The sequence below is a fragment of the Dromaius novaehollandiae genome, chromosome 24 (genome assembly GCF_036370855.1).
Source record: "Dromaius novaehollandiae isolate bDroNov1 chromosome 24, bDroNov1.hap1, whole genome shotgun sequence".
Classification (NCBI taxonomy): domain Eukaryota; kingdom Metazoa; phylum Chordata; class Aves; order Casuariiformes; family Dromaiidae; genus Dromaius; species Dromaius novaehollandiae.
The window spans coordinates 1791281-1815169 of record NC_088121.1 but is presented as its reverse complement, the minus strand read 5'-3'; the positions used below and the strand labels follow the sequence as shown (position 1 = coordinate 1815169).

The 23889-nt window shown below is 41.7% G+C and overlaps 1 protein-coding gene across 4 annotated transcripts in view; it reads left to right on the top strand.

Moving 5' to 3' along the window:
- Positions 1-23889, top strand: part of PRDM16 (PR/SET domain 16) — a 349652-nt gene that overhangs the window by 112843 nt on the left and 212920 nt on the right. For all 4 annotated transcript variants that reach the window (XM_064525412.1, XM_026096564.2, XM_026096563.2 and 1 more), the window contains exon 2: positions 10355-10704. In XM_064525412.1, coding sequence (XP_064381482.1) covers positions 10355-10704 — 350 coding nt within the window. The remainder of the gene's footprint in view (positions 1-10354; positions 10705-23889) is intronic.

Sequence of the window (23889 nt, the reverse complement as noted above, 5' to 3'; positions counted from 1 at the left end):
ATAAAAGAACTCGAATCTGCTGTTGCTATGAGAGGTATAATAATTACAATAAAGACAAAACAGACCATGAACGTGAAACATGGATATAGAAATTAAACAGGGAAAAGGTGTTGTGTGAAAATTCTTGTTTTTATCTTCGTCTCTTTCCTTTTCTTTCATCCTGTTTCCTTGACTCATTCCTCCCTGTCTCCGTCTCTGAATAATTCTGCAGTTCCTGCTATTCCGCAGCACTAAATGGTTTTTTAATGTATTCTAGGGCAGTTCTACGTTAGACAAAAGTGTGGGGAAGTTACATGTACTATTTCCTTAACCACCAAGCGCAGAGACGGGATAATCTGGATGACAGATTAGGATGCTCCGGTACAGCAGTAACTGCGCAAGTTCTCTGTGCTGAGGGAAGTGTGTGTATACATATAGCTCGCTCTTTTCTGAGATTTTACGCAGGAGATGTATCAAAATTTGCATCTGCTTCAGACCTAATCTCAATGACATACATAAATATGAATTTTCTTGAGTAGTGCTCCAAATGTGAGTGCCTTACCATCCCGTAATTTGCGTGGATTTACCAGACCAGGCATTAATTGGCACAAAGTGATGTTACTGAGTTACAGTGAGAGCTTGGGAATCAGACTCTTGAACAGTGTTGCGAGTTGTGTCCCAGCCGTGTTATCTGGCCATCGATTGCTAGGATCCTTTTTACAAAGTCACCATCTTACTGCTTCTTGAGCATTCCTGAAATACTGTCGTTCATAGTGTGTAAATAATATGTAAGAATTTAGAGAACCAAATTACACTGTCGTAAGGGAAAGCAGAGGCCAGTAAGCTAAGAGAGCTCGAGTTTGGATGTCCGCTAGAGGTGTGTCAGAAAAAAATCACAGGGACAACTGAAAGGAAAAAAATATTATTTGAAGCTGGATATTCCTCGGTTTTTTTCTCATCTGTTGGGGAAAAAAGTAGACAAAGTTATACCAAGTTATAGCAGAAGCGTCCACTAAGCTGAAAAGTTAAATTCAGGCTTGTATTAACAACATAATTGCTCAAAGATAGAAGCGGATCGTGCGGAACTCCTTTGGCGCAGTGGCATGTTGGCCCATCCTCTTCTCGTTTACCTCCCTGTACATTTATTCCCTAAGTCTTTCTCTCAGCTGTAAAAGCTTGTGGAAATGAAAGGTTTTCATGAATGAACGAGTGAATGAGAAGGAGACATTTCTAAATGATCGTTTAAGGTAGAATCTACTTCTCCTTCCGTGGAAGTCAGAGCTGTATAGAAAGCCTTTGAGGGCTTTGCTGCGTGCTCCGAGAGCCGTGCAGACCACTGGCCTCCCTGGGGGTCTGGGAGGCTGCTCTTTGGCTGTTCCTCTTCTGTTTGCTGAATATGTTGCTTTCTGAGCAATATCCGCTAGCAAGTGCTGTAACTGCTTACCAGTGCAGCTTAGATGGAGGAGAAGGGTTCTTACAGTGAATGGAAGGAAGAAATTGTGTGGCAGGATTGAGAATCTTAAGCAACCAATTCTTCACTGTCCTTTCTTTATAGCTATTAAAATCAGATGACTGTTGTCTGTGGATGGTGGCAAATTCATTTTTGTATGGTTGTGAAGCATATAATGCTTCAGTCCTGTTCTTAGTGAATGGGAAATAACTGGTGTCACCACAGTTTTGGCACTATTTTGCATCCTTTTCAGCAGTGGAAAACCAAGCTACCTCCCAAAGATGGTCTTAACCTGATTTTTTGTTTTTTTTTTTGTCTTTGGCTTATGTATCCAAACTCTTTGAAGTGTTACTAATACCAGCCATTCTTCTCTTTAGTCTGGAGACTCCCTGTGTGTTGAAGGAAACCTGCCGTTGTGGGTGACCAGCTGTCCTGCTCACACTCGGGGGATGGTTACCTTCAGCAATAACTGGGTGACTGGGGAGGTATTTCCAGATAAACTGTGTAACGGTGTCTTATTCAAGATTATGCGTCAGCTGAACACCTTGACCTTTTCGTTGTGCTGCTGCTGTTCAGAAAGCAGGCTGCAGAAGACGTGCATCCGGGAGGATGTGAGCCTGTCCGACCTGTGAAGTTCCTTCGGCTCCAGTTCCCAGTACGTGGTGCTGTGCTTGACGTTTGTGGAAATTGGGCTGTGTAACGGAGGGCGGACGGATTCGGTACAAGGAAGGACCAAGTTTCTGACCTCCCATTGTATTTCAGCTGTGGCCATCAGGTGGCAATCTGATCACTAACATCATTCACCGAGGCCGCCGTTGGGGTGGCTGCTCTTAGGTGCCTTAGAGTGTCCTTCGTGACTTGTCCGTGTGTCTTCCAAGTTCTGATCTTGGCTGGCTGTCAGCTAGTCTGAGCTGTTCAGACGGAAGCGAGGGCGGGGGGAGGAAGGTTCGAGCAGAATTCTGGATAGAGCAAGGCAAGGACCAGCACAGGTACTTGCTATAATTTAGCTGAGGTAAATTATAGATGGGCAGCACAATATTCAGAGCTAATGAGCCCTGTCAGTTGTTGGCAGTAGTTAAGCACATACTTGCTTAAATGTGAGTGTTTACACTCTTGGCTGAATTAGGCTATAATGTTCATGATTTGTTCCAGCTCTACTGGTCTACAAGTCAGAGGCAAAAAAAAGATTTTTTTTTTTTTTTTTGCTGATGAGACCTATTGAGTGTGCAGCAAATAGAGGCAGTATCCTGTGACCCCAGATCTAAAAGTGAAGAAGTTCTTGTTTTCTGTAGGTATGAAATGTTACATGTTTTCTTTTTAATGTAACACTATACCTAATTTTTTGTTTGTTTTCTTTTCTTCCCTGGGGAATGCTTCTGAAGGGAAATCCACACAGTGCAGGAGCTTCGGTATGGAAGCTGTCACTGTGTTGTTTCTGTCTTAGGTACAAAGGCATAATTCGTTGAGCGTATTTGTATTTGAGCAGGACGGTAGGAAATACCTTTCCTGGGCCTGAGATTCCGTATTAGCCTTCAAAGCAATGTATGAATTCACTGGGAGCCTGTGATTCTTCTCATTTAGCTAAATGACAATATCAGAAGTTTTTTTGCATGTATATTGCATTTATACAAACCAAATTTATGAGAGAGTCCTTCTGACCTGGCAGCATTGTGCACTCGAGCCTGTTATTATTTTATATGCTAGTGAAAAAGAGCCATTTTCTGTGAATATCCAAATCTTACGCTGCCTGCCAAATTTTAGCTTGGAAAGTCACCGCGTGTCAGCCAGAAGCATAACTTGCCATGGGGTATGACAGAAGTGTTACGGCCTCGGCCCTGCGTTCCCTCCGCTCTTAGTGCTCCCACTGCTCTCAGTGGGAGTCCCGAGTACAGAAGGAGCGCAGGAGCGGGCCCGGTTTTGCAGTTGTGGCAAGGGCAGAGAAATTCAAGGGAGACTGTGCTTGCTCTCCGGCGCCGGCTGCCTGGCGCGAGGTCGTTCTCGGCGTGTTCGGTAAGCCTCGCGAGCAAGGAGGCCGAGGTCTTCTGTGCCGTGTCTGTCAGTGTGGAAGTTGCTTAGTCATTTTAGATAACGAGATATTTCCTTAGTGGAATTTTATATAATAAAAAAATCACATTAAAAATCAAATACAAACCCTGCCCCCCCAAACACCGCAAGTCGGACACATTTTTTCCTTTACCATTAGGTTTTTCTTCTTCCATTGCAGGTGCTATAAAGAGTATTCATGAGGTCTCTCACCAGTAATAAAGCATCGCTTTCATTGTTGCAGAAACCTTGTTGGTGCCGCACACATTTTAAACTTAGGCCCATATCTGATTATCTGCAGAAACAACCTTTCAGTGGGTCTTTTTATTGAATAATTTTGCTAGTGAGCTTTGAAGGCCTGAGTAATTTTAGTTGCGTGACAATAACAGTACGGTCGAGTTGTACTTCTGCAGTGCTTTTCACCTAACCGGGCATCCCAGACCGCTGAAATACCTGCCACTGGAAGAGGGGCACATGTAGGACGGCATGGTCGTCGTCAGACTGGCAACATCCCACACAGAGCACTTGAGTAAGAGCCAGCTACTTTGTGATGGAAGTCAGGAGAGGTGAAGATCGTTCCTAAACAACAAAATATTCTCTGCTTTTTTTTTTTTTTTTTTTTTTTTTTTTTTTTTTACGGATTGTGTTATATCTAGAGCAATGCTGAGGCAACCCTGAGGATGATAAATGCTAAAACGTGCTGCGGGTGCAACATAGAAGATTCTGCAGTGTAATGCACTGATTTTAGCACTATCAGCATTAGGCTGACCAGAAAAGAGAGGCTTAATCTTTGTTGGAGAACTCTTGTTACTAGAGGGACTTGTCCCAGATGCTTCAGCTCTCATCAAAATTAACCCGCCCCCCCAGCTATGAATTTGCCTAGGACTCCTGGAATGAGCATGGCTTTGAGGAGTGCCTCAGCACAGCTGTGGGTTTGAATGACGTCTAGCTAATATCTGTGGAAGCTCTGTCCCAGCAGGCCCTGCCGCGTTAGAGTGAGATCAGGCTTACAAAGCGAGCGGCGTGTGAGCGGTTTTGAATACGCGTTCTCTGAGATATGTAGTTCAAACTGAATCTCTTTGTCTCATTTCCAGCTGCTATTCTAAGGAAACATTTAAACACAGCAGTGTGACGAGAAATAATCAGCCTCAAAATGTTCACAGGTATAAACTCAGCAGAGTTCTGTCCCCGTTGCTTTAAGGTACATCATTTAATCATCTGATAAAGTTGTGTGCTTTGCAATAAACTTGTTTAAATATTGTGCTAGTGGGCGACGTTTGTGCTTCAATTGGGAGTTGTTACAGCTCCTGCACCACGTTGCCTTGTGTTTTGTATTTTTTTGTGCATGATCCTTTTCTAGTTCCTTTGCGGCCTTGTCCAAAACCCTTTGTGGCAGGGGAGACTTCCCATTGACTTCAGCGAGCTGTGGTCAGGGCGCGGGCCTGTGTCTGCAGCCTCCCAGGCCGTGGGCCTGCTGGGATCCGCGGCTTTTCCCCGCCTGGTATCCTGATGCCGGGTACGGCTGATGGGAGGTGTAGCTGTGGAGCTGGGCTGTCCCACAGCCCACGGTGTCTGGGCGGACGGAGCCTTGCGCCATTGGGTGCGAGCAGCTCCGCTGGGCAGCACGCAGGAGAGGCAGGTACAGGAGCAGCTCCGTTCTCCTCTGATGATCTCGGCCGTTTAAAAATGCCTGATAAAAGTCACCGGTCTAAAGATTGGGTTGTACCTGCTGGACGCTGGGCCGCCATGGATGCCGAGTGCTGCCTGCTGCAGCACAGCTGTCCCCACCTGAAAACGCGCTGCTTCGCCGTTGTTTCCTGCCCATTGCCAGTCCCTGAAAACCGATTACAGCAGCTGAAAACCGAGATGGAAAAGATACCTGTGTTTCACCGATTTCTCTTGAAATACTCCGTCCGTCCGATACGGGTTCAAAATCAGAGTAATTTAAAATTTAATCAGACCTGGCCTGATTGTCCCACCTGAGAGACTAGATTAATGGTGTTCAGTAGTGAGCTTGCTTTATTCTCTACCTGTGTCATTTGGAATTTTTCACAGGTTGTGCTCTCCTAAACCTAGTTTTGCTTTTCAACTCAGTTGGAATTCCTGTTTCTTAAGTGCAAAAGAGGCTAATCATAGAGTAGAAAATAATTTGACTTGCTAATGCCAGGAGAGAAAACATTTACAGCAACCACAAGTATTTGCAGGATTATGGAGTGTATAATACTCATGAAAGCTTGTTTCTGGTGGCATGTTTGAGTAAGGAGGGTTGCACTTTTTAGGAGAGGAAACGGTTGTAAGCTGTAGCAGGAAGCTCTGTGTACGTCTCAAAAGCTGGAGCAAGAGGGGGTTCGCAAATGGCTGAAAATCCTCCTCTTCAGTAAAGTCTGCCAGAAGGCTTCTTGGGCATGAACTCAAGAAAATCTTTATTAGGTCTCAAAAAATGAAGAGGAGATTTATCTTTCACACAGAAGGTGTATTCTGAGGATATAAAAGAGACATAGCACGTACACCTTAAGTTGAGCCCTGCTGTTAGAGCTATTCTCTGCTGATTTCTGCTTCTGCTTGGCAGTAGGAACTGTCTTCCATGCTGCAATGAAAATGAATTTTTGTTGGGTGCTGTTCCCCCCCGCCCGCGATTACGTCAGAGGTCAGTGATTAATATGCACTGTGGGAGTCCCTCTCGTTTCTGCGTGGTCCACAATGAGGCGGTTGTTGGACTTGTTATCATAGTGGAAACTACTGTGCAGTGAAAGCACAGTCATGCTGCCTCATGTTTAATTGAGAGATGGTAAATCTGTTCCCAAAATACTTCAACTACTTGTATTGCATGACAAATGTATTTTCCTTTTCCCCTTCATCTGTAACTCCCCCCCCCCCTTCTTTTTTCCTTTTGGGTGAAGAAAGCTCCATTTCCCTTGCGTCTGAATGTTGTAACTCGGCAATTGACTGCTCTGGAAAACCCCCCAAACATTTTTACCCGAGGACTCTACCGTTTTCAGTCCAAGGCTTCCTCTGCCTTGTGTGTTTCAGGCTCCTTAGAATTGACGTGTACTTTTTTTTCTTTCTGAAAGCATGTTTGGAACTGGAGCACGTGGCTTGCTTCTCCAGCCTGTTCGACGCTGGCACTGACGCTCAGCGTCCTTGCAGGTGCGCGCCCGTTGCCCCTGCTCAGCAGGGATGCCCTCGCGCCTCGAAAGGGTGGGGCAGGCCGGCCCTGGAGCGCAGCGTGCTTCTGTCAGCGGGGCAGAGTCGGCAGGCCTGCTTCTCGGGGTAGGGACCCCGAGTCCTCACCTGCCGTAGTAGGGGTTCACGATGTGAAATGCTGGGGCCGGCTCTAAGATGGTGCTGCGAAGTCATCATACGTCTGTTTGATGGGAGTGCTCGAGGATGACTTTGGATATAACGCGTTGCTGGTATTACATTTTTTTAATCATGAGTGGTTGTTAAGCCTGTGCATAATTTTCTGATTGGTGGAAAGTACTTAATAAATTAATGAATGAGAGCATCTCTGTACCAATTTCATTACTACCCGAAAGAATTTCCAGAATCGGAAAAAGAAATCGCAGCCGGTTATTTAGCCAGTGCTGGTCACTTGCTCAAAGTTTGCCTTTTTTCCGTGTCAGTGTATTCATCTGGCTTGGTTGCTCGCCACTCCTTTTGCAGTGTTCCCAGTATTAAATCTGGTTCTGGCTTCAGTGCACCTCTTTTAGAGGTGTGCTTCCAGACTCGCCTGTTAGGATAACATTTTGGTGTGTAAGTAACCACAGTTTGTAGTACCTTGGGATGTGGTCTCCTTCAGCGGATACAGTATCTTTTGTTTAGTGGTGAAAAAGCTGGATATTAACAGACATACCTTTTCACTTCCTGAATGCCAGAGCTGGAAGGAAATAATCCATGTTCAATTTCAATTAGTGGCAGAAATTGTGTGTTGCTAAGCTGACTCACTAACTAATGGGAATACTTGTATTTTTAGTAATTTAGGATTATTAACTATGCAATAGATTCATTATGGTATAGCTGCAGCTAACTTTCAGTAAGGGTAGTTTGATGTGAACCATTTTTGCTTTACACAAGAAATTGTAATTTTCTCACTGACCGGTATTTTGGAATATTAGTTTAGCATTTTACAGAACTTTCTATTAAAACTACCATTCCCTTGCCAGCTAAAAAAGCTTATTTGAAAGTAGTATCAGTTCTGCTTCAGTTTGATATGAGACATGTGAATATCAGTTTATCAAATTCAATTTAAATAGTGTATTCTAATGCATATGCTAGCCAACATTGCAATTAATGTGGCCGAAACTTTGAAGATACATAGTAATTCATGTTTCATTTTCTAGTAACTTTTAGGGAATTTGATTTCTGCTCAATCTCAAAATATCAGAATGCAAATGCTCTTTTTTATTTAAAGGGAAATCTCATTAACACTGTGCGCTGGGAAGCTGGAACTGAATATGTATGTATGCCTGTGTAGAATTTTTCAGGTATAGCAAATCAGGGCCCGGTTTTGGTAACACTCAATGTTTAAATGCTTTATGATGCCCGAATAACTCTACTCACTTAAGTACAACTTATGATGTAGTTAAAGTATTATACTTTGTATGATAAAGATGTTAAAATCTGTAAGAGACCCCATTTAGCATAAAAGACCCTGTTTAACAATATAAAGAGGTAAATACATTCAAAAGAGTAAGTCTCTTGTCTTTGGTGGAGTTGCTTTGGAAAATTTCTCTCTGGACTTAACATTCACGTGGATGATTCTGGAGGTCCTACATCGAGTTCTAATATGGCTAGTTCAGAAAAGTTGTTGAGAAACCACAGATGGTTCAGTCAAGAGTCTTGAAAAGAACTGAAAAACACACATTTCAGTGAAAGATATTCTATCTTATGTAGTTTATTCAAGAGAAGGTTAAGAGGTGACATCCTCAAAAATTGAAAAGAGAGAGTTGTTGAATGCAGAAAGCAAAAAGGAGGCAGACTGCTTGCCAGGGAGAGAGGAGACAAAGGGCCCTGTAATTCCCCCACTGCTGTCGAACTGTGCTTTGTGTTCGGAGGGGGGAAGAGCCGAACAAGCCCTTCTCCCTTAACGTTAATTACTATTGGGCAAAAATATAACCGGTGGAGCTGTGTACCAAGGATTGTTGGCCATCGCTGGAAACACTTAAAATAGGATTTATTTTCAGCCTCCAGGATAAGCTGTGTATCACCTTTTGATCTTGAAGATAGAAATACTTCAGGGGAGTCCTGTGGTCTAAGTAATGCAGAAAGTTGCATGCAATTATCACAAATCCTCTTTTCTGTTCTTAAAATCTATTAATGACATACCTATTTGCAAATCTATTGGTTTGTCTGCAATACAACTCTGCATCACTGTGTAGGATCTCTCTAGTGCAGCTGATGAAGTCAGCTCAAGAAACCACAGCGGTGTAAGGGTTTTAGAGTCAGAATGCAGATGCTGCTGTGGGTAAGACAAATTAGTGAAGCTTTTTTCTATGACAGCAGCCTAGATATTTTTTTTCTTTTCACTCTCACACTGCTTTTTTGGCTACCTAAAGAATGTTTCAGAATGATCACTACAATTGTAAACCTATAACCTGAGACCTTGAAAAAGCAAAATATAGAGTTGGATATAAATATAAAAATACAGAGTTTTCGACCAGTTTATCAAATGTTGCATGGAATAACATCTGTTCCAGAAAAACGACTAAAGCTTTTCCGTAGTTTTCTGTTTGACCATTATAGCACTACTACACATCACATGCCTATCTTATGGAGTTCTGTTAAGTGATACATGTACTGTGGTTGAGCGTGTAACTTAAGGTGCTCACTGTTTAAGTGTGTATGACATGTTACTCTAAAAATAGTATTATAAACTAGTGATGCTGTATTTACACCTGAAAAGGCACATTCATTGTGAAGTTGCAAGCTGCAAATAAAAAGACATAGTTGGAAGGTCAAATCAGCCACAGCTTTTGCTGAGTGACAACCTGAACCAGGTAAACCCAAATACTAGGCAGATAGTTCTCGCCAAACTTGAACCACCTGTGCTGTTGACTACAGTACCCCAGAAACCCATGAGCTGTTTTGTCTACTGGATAGCGAATTTGGCAGTGTCTTGTGCATGCATGGGCCTGGCTGCTCCTGGTGTCCTTAAGCCTGATGTCTAGCTAAGTAAACTGTATTACAGTCTTGGGATACTCATGCACAGGATCTTTTGTACATTGACAAGGCAATACCGTGTTTCCCTGGTACTTAAAGTACAAGCGAATACCCTGTACTTTCAGCTGCTGATTGTTCTTCCCGAGAGCTGCCCAGCAAGTGAGCAGCTCTGTTCTGTGAACAGTCTCTTACCGGACTACAGCAAGCTGAGCGCCTGCCATTCCCCAGGATACACTCTTCAGCAGCTCAAAAGATGATGAAAGATCTTTGAATTGCTTATACTTTGTGATTGTAGAATCTTAAGTAGGAATTTGTCTTAGTTTCTTCCCCTTTCCCTTTTCCTTCTTTCCTCTACAAAATATATTGAACCAGTTAAAATATTATATGGTTACAGGAAACCTTGCACACTGCTTTTCTGTATTCATCCCTCTTTCCATTATTGAAGGACAACTGTTACAGTAACCCTGATCTAGTATATAACATGATAGGCCTGCAGCTACCTTCCGTCCCATCTTTAAATAAGTCTGAATATTGTGTAACCAGTATGAATATTCTCATCCCAGTTCTACCTGAGTTCTGTGGGTGAAGATTATCTTTTTTTTGCCACTACTTTTATCTGTATAGCATGTGAACTAGACTTTATGAAATTTTGTCCCAAGAAAAGATTAGCTAATGTTCACGTGAGTATTTCAGTGTGTTTTGTTCTGCTGTTTCCCCTTTTAGGTGACAGCGAGATTGTAAATAATATGTACGAGACCGACCCTGATCTCCTTGCTGGCGAAAGTGCAGAGGAGGAAACAGAGGACAGTATTATGTCCCCCATCCCCGTCGGACCTCCATCACCCTTTCCCACCAGTGAGGACTTCACTCCCAAGGAGGGCTCACCGTATGAAGCTCCTGTCTACATTCCTGATGACATTCCAATCCCACCAGATTTTGAACTCAGAGAATCTTCGATTCCAGGGGCAGGGCTAGGGATTTGGGCCAAAAAGAAGATTGAAGTTGGGGAAAGATTTGGACCTTGTATGACAGTACAGAGGAGCACGTTAAAGGAAACAAACTTCGGATGGGAGGTAAGCATGCTGAATGTGATTCATCGCATTCATTTGTCTTCTCTGCAGATTGTTCGTAAAGCTAGACTGAGTTCTGACTGGCCTAGGGACAGAAGTAGTGACTTTGCTAATGCTATATTTCCCGGAGTAGTTCTGTATCACAGTTTATGTATGCTATTTAAAAAGCAACAGAAATCCTTTAGGATGGCTTCTTGGGCTACAAATACTGCTCTAACACCATTTGAGGAAGGTTGGTTTTAAATGATGTTGGGTCACTTCTTAAAGTGCTTGTCATTTTCAGATTGTGTTCAGAACTTGTCACAATGGAGGAAATAAGATTAATCGCAGCATGTTTTGTAGTTGGGTGTGCTACCTTTGACTTCCAGTCCATGTTAGCTGTGCAGGCCTTATTAACGGCTCATAGTAAAATAACATGTATCCATTAACACCCTTGATGTTCTCCAGTTCTTGTTCTGCAACAAGGAAAATAAATACAAAAGTCATTTTCCCTAAGAGCTAAACAGAAAACAATCTTCAGTAGGAAAACCTCCCAGTCCCAGAACTCTTGTCTCTTTCTCCCTGCTTCCCTGGGATTGTCCCCGAAATCTTTTTAGTCTCTTCTGCTCCCGTCTGCTTGATTTGAAAATATCTTTCCCTGCAGGAATTACCATAAATGAAAGCAGGTTCTGTGAACAGGGAGATGCAGCCTAGAGTTTGTGCTCTGTGTCCCAGTACATTCAGTGTCCATGGTATGAAATTGCTTCTCTGTCGCAGGCTGAGTGACGTCCCCCTCCGCTGCAATACTTCCACTCCCTCTTTCTGTCCGCTGTCTGTTGTCTCGAGGAACAGGCTGCACGTGGTGCTGCTGGTTCAGAGCGAGGTTTGCCTGACTAGGGCTCTCGTGCCAGCTGATAAGCCAGTTCTGCCTCTCAAAATATGTAGGAGCTAAGTTTTACCTCCCTTTTCCTCTGTATAAAGCACTAATTTGGTTACTTTTCTCCATCAGCCACTAACTGACATAAAGCAGTGGGTTAAAAGCTGTTGGAGTAGGGAGCTGGGGAGAAACGAAGACACAACTGAGACTGACAAGTGAGCAAGCTCACAAGAGCCTTGTTTTCTTAGAAAACCAGGCCCATAAGGCCACACTTAGTTTAAGATGTGTCTTGTGTCTGATTGTATTTACACTCCTGATTGTGAAATCTGAAAAATCAGTGAACAGCTAGATTCTGTGAAGCCCAAAGAAATACGTCCAGATGTTTTTGTTTACTTTTGTAATGTGTCCGAAGTACAGGAAAAAGCAAAAGACACTCACTATAAAAACAAAGCTCAACCGTATTTTGTAATTTCCTCTGCAGGAGGAAATTTCTGAAGTGTTAAAATCAGGGTTTGGTTGAATGAATGAGTCAAGAGTTCCCTTTTCTCTCGCTCTGCTAGTGCAGGGAAAGAAGGGAAATTCATCTGAGAGTTTTGATTCTTTTCCCCTAGAAGTTCATCTTTGTCTTAGCTTCTTTTCTTGTGAATATCATAGTGGATAGAATATTTGATTATTTTTACCATGTTATCTTCAAGGCGTTTTTGGAAGAGACTTTTCTTTCCCTGTTAGTGCACAGGAAGCACTCTGCCGTGGCAGGGATGCTATGGGCCACTTGGGGTTACCCAAAATACTGGTCACGTTAAGATCCTTCTGAAACCAGGCACAGTTCTCTAGGAGTATGCAGCACCGATTATTCGTAGGCTTTAAGTAATGCAGTAAGGGGTAATTTGAGCAATGCAGATTTTTTTTTCTGTTACTTTGACATAACTTTGTCTCATGTATTTCTGATACCAGTTTCTGCTTACATTCATATTTTGAAGTAATGTTCCTTATCTCCTTTACTCTCTGAATGCCAGGCCTGGTACAAGCTATATCTATTAACTTCCATCTACATTGACTTTGCAGTGCTGTTTATTTTTTTGCTGTACATGAACAAACTTTCTTTATGGTGCTTCTCATATTTCTGCGGCGTTCTTTTGTTCTCTGATTTGACAGGTACATTTCATATCTGAAAGGAAGGAATATTTGTCCTCCATCAAATGTCCTCAAACACTGTCTTGGACCCGCCCTGACACTATCTCTTGACCTTGCTTGTACATGCAAATATGTCTTAAAGTTTTCCACTTCCCTGTGTGTTAAAAGACAGTTCAGAAACCTACTTTTAATCACTAAAAGTCTTCATTGCTTCACTTCTGAGCAATGTATTTGAATGCTTTCATGTTCTAAACAGGAACTCATGTAATAAATACTACCTCTGCCAGTATGTTGCTTTCTGAGCTGTTCCCTTTGAGGATAAGGTTGGAAAAGCCTTCCAAAATTCAGTAGGCAGACAATTGACAGCAAAAGGAGAGAAGAAAAAGGATATTTTTTTTTGTCGCGCTGTAACGCATGTTGACTAGACTGTTGCCTCCATCTGTTGTTTCTTACAACAGTGATGAATCTAACAATTCTAGTTTTTGCAATATGCCATGAGAAGTGTTTACAATGATCCAAGTATTGGTTATGTACTTCTACCCTAATAAGCATTCACTACAGTTTGATGTTTTTTGACAATGCTTCTCTGTAACCTGTAGTTTTTACTTATAATGACTTGAATGCTGTTTTAAAACTTCTTACTCATAACTTCTTATTTCTGGCTAATTGAGATATGAGTACTGTGGTTGAATTGCCTGCTCTATTTGTTGTATTAGTATTTTTATCTCAAGAAAGGTGGTAGTTCTGCACACACAACCTTCTTCTGTATTGATGGTCCTCATTTCATGTCCTGTAGTTAATACTCTTGAACGGAAAATAAATGATGCCACTTCTGTCCACCCCACAAAAAAAAAAAAAACCATAATCCTGAAAACCATGTCTTTTTTGGTTTATTTTTAACAGTCAGCAGTATCTTAGTTTATAATAGTGTTTCTGCCTATCTATTTACTACTGTAAAGTCTTGCTCTTCTTCATGGGAAGTTTGATAGCAGACTTTGACTAAGAGTAATTACGAGTGCCGTAAGAACTGGTAGCATCAAAAAACGTTTTTCACCATGTTTTAAAATGGGCATTCATTAGCAACATATTCATATTTCAATAGAAAACACTGCCTGTTCTTGTTGTGTAGCTCACATTGTTGTGCTTAATCGTATTCACTCATATCTAGCTCCTGAACATGTTACGCAGGCAAGTTTCTTAGTATCTTTGGACTTGTTGTGCCCATCTGTAATGGGCCCCAGTCGCTGTGGGTAATGTAAAGAATGAAACAGCGCTGGAGGACGTTGGAGTAGAGTCTTTATACACAGGTGTGTGGGAAGACATGTTTTTAGTGCTATTCTGTGGGGTTTTTTAATTAAAACTTAGGCATGCTAATTCAGCATATTAAAATACCATGCAGATTTCAAAATGCTTTAGTCTGTACTTTACAGGTAATGCTTGTTTTGGCTTTTTTTTTTTTTAATAAAAATTAATCTTTGGGGTCTAGAAAATCTGTTATTAGGGGCTTTGATTTGAATATGGATCTCTCAGTTCTATCCAAGACATAAAAGCTGTAGAAATAGCTTTGTCTCTTTAAGCTTCAGTAAAGCCACATTTGCGAAAATTAAAGCGAAACAAAACAGGTACCTGCATTTCTTCAAAGTCTTTGAGAAACATAGGCTCCTGTTTTGAGGTAGGGGCCAGCTCTTTTCTTCCTCTGAACTGTTTGATCCAGACCTGGCTATGATGTAAAACCTCTAGCTCCAGGAGGTAAAAGAAGAATACCATTTGTTAAAACTTTCAGCTTGCTCATAATTTCCCCTAATAGCCCAAAATGTCATAGGGAATACAGAATGCCATGTCTGACCTTGAAAGAAAAGATACATAATCTTTTTTATTACAGATGGTTTTCCTTTCAGTCAGATAGGAGGGATAGGGTTAAGATGGGTAAACACATATCCCACTTTATCTATTTAATTTCTTTACTGTCCTGTTTTTTTAATATGCTTTTCCTCAAACGTTTGTTTTCTGCGGTATATTTTTTAAAATATTCTTTAATTTAAACCACACCTGTTATTCAGGGGCTTTTTTAACATGACATGGCAGTGAATGATTCACTTATTAAATAAAAATAAATGAGATGTGTTGCTCTTTCGCTTCCCACCCCCTCACAAAGATGATTCAGTAAGTGCTTGTATAGGATGGTGTGCTGTGTGTTTTCTCCCTGTGTCTCATTCCCTGAAACTACTGTGCTGATCATGTTTAGCTACTTCTTTTTTCTTAAAGAACACCACCCAGCCTAAAAGCCTTGTGATTATTTAGTGTAACGTGACTGCATTTCTGCTCTACTCCCCTGATCCTATTCCTTCCTTGCCAGGTGGCACAGGACATAGCATTCAGAATACCCCAGATAAATCACAGTGTGTTTTCACTTTCTTGCCTCTGCGGCCTTAAAAAAAAGGGGAAAAAAAAGTGCATAATGGTTATGCATAATGATTTTGATCACTTTTTTTGAGTAAATAATAGTATTTATCACAGCACTGTTTATTTTGCTGAGAGAGGAGTGGGAATCACATCCTGGAGGGAAATACAGTGACTGAATTCCAGAGAATTTAGGAAGATTCAGATATGCTCTTAGCTCAGTTTACTTCACAGAGTACACACCATTAATAAAATACAGTTGTTCCTTTGTCTTAATTTTTATTTTAAGAGAGAATGTTTGCTGAAACACAAGAGAATTCTCTTGCACAGCACTTTGGGGCCTCATGAAGACGAGAGAGGCTTGCTTTTTACGTATGAAAGATCTATGCTTTCATTTAATATTTTAGGGTGAAGATGGAAGCTGTCCTGTGAAAGACAAATAACTGTAGATAAATTAAGAATAAGCAGCTAAGGTGCAGCCAGAGTTCTTGGCTTCACATCTATGTCAGCTGAAAACTGCTGTTTTTTGAATACCTGAGATGCTTTACAGTGTCAGTGATTCGTAACAGTTCAACCTCCTTGCTCCCACAAAATAGAATATTTAAATTCTGTGGTGTGCTTTTTGGTGTGTTTTTGTTTGTTTTGTTTTGTTTTAGAAATACCTACAAATGCCAAGGAACATTTATTTCACGGAAGTAGCTTTGATTACTGAGAGGAGAATTATATTGTATCTCCTTGGGCCTTAAAAATATAGAAGTAGGAAGGAGAATCTGAACACAGTTCCAGCTGTGATGGTGTTGTATGTTCTTTTAACTGAGAAATACTACAACCCAAATTTTCTCATTTCACTTAAGAAGCTGATACAGTTTGTTTAAAAAAAAAAAAAGGCAAATGAAGCTTAAAGAAGTATCTGAGTTCTTTAGATGAGCAATCTCAAAACCTATTTGCACTCATCTCTTTCTAATGTTCTTTTAACTTTTAGCCTGAAAGGAGGTGATGACATTTCCTTGTAGATTTTCATGTGTCTTCTGATTCATTCTTTTTTTTGGCCTCTGCCCTTCCCTTTGGCTTGAGAGTAATGTTAGTATAGTAGCCATTGTTTCTCAGGGAAAGAGTTTATGAATTGCTGTTTTCAAAACTACCTTTAATGCTCTTGCAAGGAATGAGCAGTCTTGGAAACTGCTGAAGAACGGTGTGCAGGGATATTCCCTAGATGGGGCATGTTGCTTACGCAGAAAAGAAAATTCATCCCATACAAGGTGCCTTCACAAATTCTGTAAGTTTTCTTTTGCTAGATTTATTCTGAGAAAGCAAGAGTCTAAGGATTCATATGGTAAACAGTATATAAGGGCAATTTGGGACTTCGCAGATATACCCTTTGCCACTAGTAGTTGCTAACAGCTGTCCAGGCACCATTATTAATTCAGTAGTTAGAATTTATATATAAATGCATTATAAAACTGCACATAAACTTCTGCTTTGGCCTGAAACTTGGCACTTAAGTGGAACAAAAAAAAAAAAGGCACCTGAAGGGGGGGAAAAACTTACTGTACTCCTGGAAGCTTTCCTCTTTCCAGAGAGCGAGTTTGTTGAGAACATCAACACTTCAGTTTTCTCTGCAGTCGATGCCCTTTGTTCCGGTGTTAAGTGACTATCACTGGGAAGGGGGAGAGCCAGCTTCCAGGTCCTGTCAACTGCTAGACTCTTTCCTATGAGTGATTATTAAAAGCACTCCATAGGCATGTTACTGGGTTTAACCCAGGAAGGAAAAACAACAAAAGAAGTATCTGGCTTAAATAAAAAGGGGGGGGGGGTGATTATTGTATCAAAGGCAAAATCTTATTCTTTACAACTAAATCTACAGGATGGGGTTAGTTAATCAGTTACCTATCAGTTTGAACTGTGGATAAAAATGAAAAATGCATATAATGACATCCAAGTGACATGATTGAAATTTGTACCATTTTTTGGTGCTTCATCAAATGTTTCAACATCAGGGTTAAAAGAGCGAGTCTTTTTTAGGCCCTAGAATGCCAAGATATTTTTCTCTATCTTAGGCACGTCTCTAAAACATGGGTATATAAGGAATTAAGGGAAAAAAAGAAGAGACAGGGAAAGGGAATGACTAAGAATACCTCCTGATATTTCTCCTTTATTTCCATAAGGGGTAATAACTCATGAGGAATCCGGCAGAGGGCACTTTCTTTAAATAGAACATTCTGATTCACAAGCAGAAAAAGGAAATAAATATTTTCTTTTCGTCTTCAAGAGGCATCCATGAATACCAGCTTCAGAAGCAGTATTTTATCATCCACGCTTAAAAAAGGGGTGTGTGGGGGGGACAAATCCCAAGAATAGCTCACTGGTGACCACAGGATTTGAGAAATAGCTCTTTTTGTTGTCAAAAGCCTTGCAGGATACAGGACACTATTTCTTCCTCTGGAATGTTAACCTTCATACAATTGTAACCTGTATTTTTTTCCTGTCCCTGAAAAGCCTGGCTGACGGAGCATTAGACCACAGTAGGTTTCTGTAAAGGAAATGATCGATAAGTTGGAATTAAACCATAAATACGTATGGCAATTTAAAGGAGGCATCGTTCCATGGACTCTTTCAGTTGCAATTTCAGAAGGCAGAAGCAGTGTGGCGTAACTTGCTTTGCAGTTCTTGGACTATTTCTACACGGTAATTAGTGATGTTTGAGAGTACAGTCCCTGTGCTGCTTACTGAGGCGATGTACGTGCGATCGTACGGCGCCAAGGACCGGCACGAGCTAGCAATACAGCAACATGTCCTAGAGCTCCGGTGACCTCGTAAAGTGCCCGCTGAAGTCTGCTGCTGCCTCTCGCCCGCTGCGAGCGGTGGGCTGCCCACGCCTCGCTCGCGTTGCCCCTTGCTGCGTGGACGGGACCGCAGCGGTGAAACGCTTCGGGTGTGTTCACCCCGTCATTGTCCAGGGGTCCTTTTTCCATGCAGCTTATCCCTAGCCGCCCGTGTGTCAGTGATCTTTTTGTGAGGACGCTAGAGAAGGTCATTACTCGACTTTGAGTCGAGCCTTGAACGCTTGCAGGCCTGCGATTAGACTCTAAAGGTTTGTGACATGAGCAAACCTTTCGGTGGTTTATCAGGAAGTCTGAAGGTTTTGTATTTAACTTATGTACCTGGATCTGTACTGGACAAGAAGTGACAACAACAAATGTTGCGGAGTAAAAAGTTGCATTAGTTACTCTTAGAGAAAGAGGAAATAACACTCTCTGTAGTGCTTTGGCACGGTCCTCCTCTTCCCATAGCAAATACGGAGCAGCACTGCAGGTTTGGAGAACTGCTAAATACAGCAACTCTGACTTTGTGGGATTTTAGCACTTCTCAGATTTTGGCACTTTGCTTGCTTCTTGTTTGGCTCCAGAAATACGAGCAATTTGCGTTGTTAGGTACAGAGGTGAAAATGAAACCTTGGGTCCGTAGCTCTTTATGAAGTAATGGGATATAGTTGAGTCTCTGTTCCTCGCTTGTTAATCTATCATTTAATTATCCTTTCTTCTTTTTGTTTCATCACAGCAAAGTACTGGGGCCTGTACAGAATGCGACAGTCCTTGTACTGAAAGTTTACAACTGCAAAACATGGATGGTTTATCCAGGAAGACTTGAAGTTTTCAGATCGGTTAGTTGAGTCGCCCTTAGGAGCATGAAGGAGAGCAGCGAGTCTGCAGGAGGGAGGAGGCCGGGTGGTCGGACAAGGCGGCTGCTTCGCCGGTCGGAAGGAGCGTTTCCATGCGTAGGGTGCCTTTGGAAGTTGTATTGCTGGCTGTGTGCTGTGTTTCTCAACCTGCGACTAAAGCCAGCTGCTCAGCAGAGTGTCCTTGTAAAACGTCCGCGTGGGCTCATTCGTGCATCTCTCTCCATTTCCTGCTTCTCTGTGCCCTCTCTGAAAGTAAATAGAGAACAAGATCATTTGAGGGACAGGCCTAAGTGGAAGCTGGTTAGCTTAATCGGGTTCCAGACTGGTAGTAGTATGCTGTGACTATTTAATATGTTTGCATTGATCAGACACATGCACATTCAAGTGGGATGTGTAAATAAAGGAGAGGCATCTCTCTCAGAAGGAAAGTCGATTTGTGTACGCATCGGGAAGCACAGACTGGAGTGGTTCGTCAGAACTTGCCATCGCTTAGTCGCTTTGCCTCAGAAATGCAGAAAATGAGCTTAAAAAGTTAAAGGCGCTTTTCACTGATGAGTATTCTCGCCCAGATGTCCTGCTCGCGCGTGCTCTTTAGTGGAGCTTATTCGAGCTGCTCTTGGCAACATGTTGCTAATTCTCAAGCAAATCTCCAGTAGGTCCTGGAAACAGCGTAATGTACAATAAGTGACGCGTTAGTTCAGGAGCCCTGACCTTTGAGAAATACCCGTGTATTTGATGTGTTTCGTAACCCTTCTGCTATAGAAACTGCAGTATTCCAGTCCACTCGTGCCTGCGTTTGCACTGAGGGAGTTTGTTCAGCACACAGAAGTGGGTATTTTCTTCCTTTTGATCTGATTAGCGAGCAGTATGTTTCTTCACTTTGAGATAATGCCTGGGCAAGTCATTGGTTTAATTGTACATCTTATTGTGTCATCCCTGTTCAATCATGTTCAAAAATACCTACATTTCACCCTTGTCCCCCACCTCCCTTTTCCCATTTAGATCTCACTGAAGTCCATTCTACCTTATCAGCACAGTAATTTCATGAGCAGAGCTAGGATTTCTGCCGTTTAGGCCCCGGCCATTGTCTGTCGCAGCTGCAGTCAAGATAAACCCTCACCCAGAACAAAGTTGGAATGACCTTTTACAAGCAGAATCTGCCTTGTTTCCCTCCAGACTAATTTATCAGCCTTCATTTCAGCCTAGTCTCTCAGCGGAGGCCTGAAAGAACATTACGGAGAGCATGAATGAACAGGGGGATTAAGATGCTTGGCTAGTCCCTCTTTTTCATCAGACACCTTCTGGATTTACTGAGATGTAAGCTGTAAATGACCGTAAGTGGTGAACTGCCTTAAACTTGGAGTAAGGGAAAGGGAAGGGGGAAAAATAAAGATCCCCAAAGCCAAATGTTTGGAAGAGAAGAGTGCTACGGGGAACTGGATAAACCTGCTGTCTTGAAATCAGAAAGTGATAGCCCTGAGCAGTAGCCGGCTTCCCCCGTCTCTGCTGGCCGTTACACTGACGAGTCCGTATTGGTAGGCTAGTCTATCTGCAGAGAGGGAAAGTGGGTACAGGGTATGCAGAAAATACGGTGTCACAGTGAAACAGGACTCCAGCTTTTTCAGAACTGTTAACAACAAGAGGTTCTTGCAGATTTAAACCAAATTTATTGATTTAAGGCAAACATTAAAAACGAGATTACACGTATGTATACTAAAAGCCTTTTTGTGCTGCAGACCAACAAAAATATTATTGGGGGCATGATTTTAATGCTGCAAGAATTTGATTTTTTTGTAGTGAACTTGACAAGCATCAAAGTGTCCAATTTAAAATAAGATAAAAGATCCACTTTTTGCGGACAACAGCCACCGTCCAAAGGATTTGCTGTGAGGAAGGGAATAGAGGTCTGCCTCTCGTTGGGAGTGGGTGGGGGGCTGTTGTCCGCTCTAGTTTTGGGTGAATGTTCTGTCTGTACAACATAGGGAGCCGTTTGCTTTAACGGAGTTGGGTAAGGCATCCTTAATACCACAAGACATCAGATCTCTTTTTGGTGCTGATAGATTTTGGCTTTCTTCATCTTTTATAGAACGAAACAAAGGATTGGTTTTGTTTAACAATTTTCAAGCATTACTGTTAAAGTATGAGCTTCTCAGTTGGGGGTGGGGGGATCCTTGTCCATGAAAGTTGAATCATTGTGGTGGATTACTTTAATTGAGTTGACTTGAAAGCTTTTGCAAGGGAGGAATTAAATACAGCTCCAGCGACTTAACCTTTGGTATTGGTAGTGGTGGTTATGATTATTCCTGTATTATTGCGTATGTATCTTTGGCAATCAGTGTACAGAGCAAAGCACAAGTGGCAGACGGGCTCCTGACTGGAGCTCACGCTCCTAGTGATGCGGTAACACCAAAATGCATGCTGCAGTGAAACTGCTGAGTCCAGTCAGGTAGCTGAAATGTCTACACCTAAAAATTTAATGCAGGAGGATTTTAAACTTTTGGTACGTTACTGCTGCCTCATGTTTTAGTGAATAAGGAGAGGCAAAGAATAGGGAGTGCCAAGTGTTAGGGGCAGTGTGAAAACAGTCAAGTGAGCAGTAGGGCAAAAAATATGCTGAAGAACCAGCTTGTGACATTCATATTGCTTTGGCAAGCGATGGCAAACAGCAACTCCAAAATGTTTGGAAACTGGATTCAGATGAGGGACCGATGTTTTGGAATTATTTTAAAGTTATGAGGACGCTAGCCTATGCATTGGAAAAGCCCAGCATTCTGCCTGTGAGACTTTCATACCTTTCTGTAACCATACCAATAAATCTTACTGTAGTAATTTACCTTTTCCCTTCTGAGCAATAAAAGTCCTTGAAATGCAGTGGCTTGTGATCATAAACAAAAAATTCAAACTTTTATAAGCCTTTGGAAGACTTTTGGTTAAATTTAGAAATTTGGGTGGAAGCTTAGTTTCTGCTTTCTTTGCATCTTCTGTGTTGCTAATCTGTAACGTATTTCTGCCTTTGCAGTCTTTCAGCTAGTAATATGAAAGTTGTAGGGCTTTTAGAGTTAAGGTGATCTTTGTTGTTTCAAACCATGGTTGTGTTTAATATATCGTTAAGAGAGATTCACAATGCAAAAGCATTTCACTGCTGTGAAGATTATACTCTGTTCTGTATTTACTTGCATTCAGACAAAAGATCTGTGCATCTTCTCTCTTAAATACTAACTAAACTATTTTTCTAAATACTGATTTATAGACACTTCCACCATAGGATATTATGCTACTCATAAGTGCTTCTGTCATCACAAAAATGGATTTCAGTAGTGTAAAAGGAGGATAAAAAGGCTGCCTTTTTGGAGACTTGTTGAGGCAAAATGCAGATACTTTAAACAGGACAGGTTATCTTTGGCTCTTGTTCACGTTCCTAGGAAATGGACAGAGAAAAACTTAATTTCTCGTAGTCCACTGTAGCTGTGCTTAGATTTTTAATGAGCATATACACTTGATGAAAGAATGCCAGGAAGTTCAGAGTCTTGTCAAGTTGTGTATGTTCTTTGGGGCAGAGACTGGGTTTCACTGCGAAGTAGATTGCCAGTACCTTACAAGTATAAGCTTAAGCAATGAGTATGGCATTAACTGAAACCACAAAACCTGCAAAACTGAGTAAAGGGCAAACATGACAGGTAAACTTCTATGAAGCTAAAGGTACAGTAATGTAGCATATACAGGGAAGAATAATTAAAACCATGCCTGTGCAATGCTCAACTTCAAACTGGAGCCAAGATCTTGCAGTCTCTGTTGATAGATTTCAGAAATCATTGGCTGACTGAGCAGTGGCAGCCAAAAAAAGCCAGCAAGATGCTGGGTGTTACCACAAATGGTGTTGAGAAGACATCAGAGGACATCATTCTGCTGCTATACAGACCTTGATGTGCCTGTCTTCAGTATTGTATGCAGTTCTGGTCTGAGCAGAAATACAGCAGAGCTGGAGAAAGAACAGAGGAAGACAACTGAAGTTATTAAGAAGACTGAGCAACTCTCCTAGGAGGAACAGCCAGAAAATCTGGTAGCCCGAGTTTTGATGGTAGCCCGAGTTTTGATGGTAGCCCGAGTTTTGATGGTAGCCCGAGTTTGGCGAGGAGAAGGTGTAGAGGAGATACAGTCGAAGTTCACAAAATCATGAAAGCAGTAGATAAAGTGAATGTGGAATTGCTATGTAACGAATACTATAATATTTGTACTGGAGGCATTTGTTGAAACTAGTACAACAAGGGTTTGAACTAAATTAGAGAAAGTACTTCTTTATAAAGTGGAAAGTGAATTCCGGAATGTGCCGCTGAAGGATCTCCAACGAGCATCTCCAACTTTCACTGTCATCATTGATGGCGTCTTAAGGTCAGGCAAAGACCAACCCCCCAAAAACCCTTGAAGCCCTCCTTTGGGAGGAAGGCACATTAGGGACAGAGAAAACAGGGAGAAATGAAATGATTTGGGGTAACAACCAATGACAGAAAGGGAGGAGTATGGAATCAAAACAGGGAAGACACCAGAGTGTCTCTAGATAAAAAGGGGGACTCTGCCATCGTCTGAAACAATATACTGGACTAGAGGGGCCATAGGTCTGTTCAGCAGGGCATTTCTTTTGCCCTCAGGAAGACATTAGTCTTTCCTTCCCTTCACTGCTATTCAGCAGTACTGCACTCATGTTAGTGGTGCACCAGTATTTATATTGCAAATCTCATTTTCCAACTTTCTATCATTTTTGTGGGTTTTAGATCCAAGCCAACATTCACAGTGTAAATTCTCATCTTGCCTGCAGTTCATTGCAAGATTTTGTAGTAATAAGCTGGGAAATTTCAGACCTAGAAATGCAAGTCAGAGTGATTTATTATACTGTGGGATATGGCATACGAGTGGAGAAGCATCTTCAGTTTCTACTACTTTCAATTAATCTTAATTTCACCCTTCCCCGCAGAAGTTATTCTCTTTTTCATATTGAAAGAATTTCCGTGAAATGATTTATTTAATTGAACAAATGAAGGTATTATTTATCCTTGTTAGATTAAAACAAATGTATTGCTCTCATAGATGTTAGAGAAATAAGGCAAGTTCATCTAATCATTGG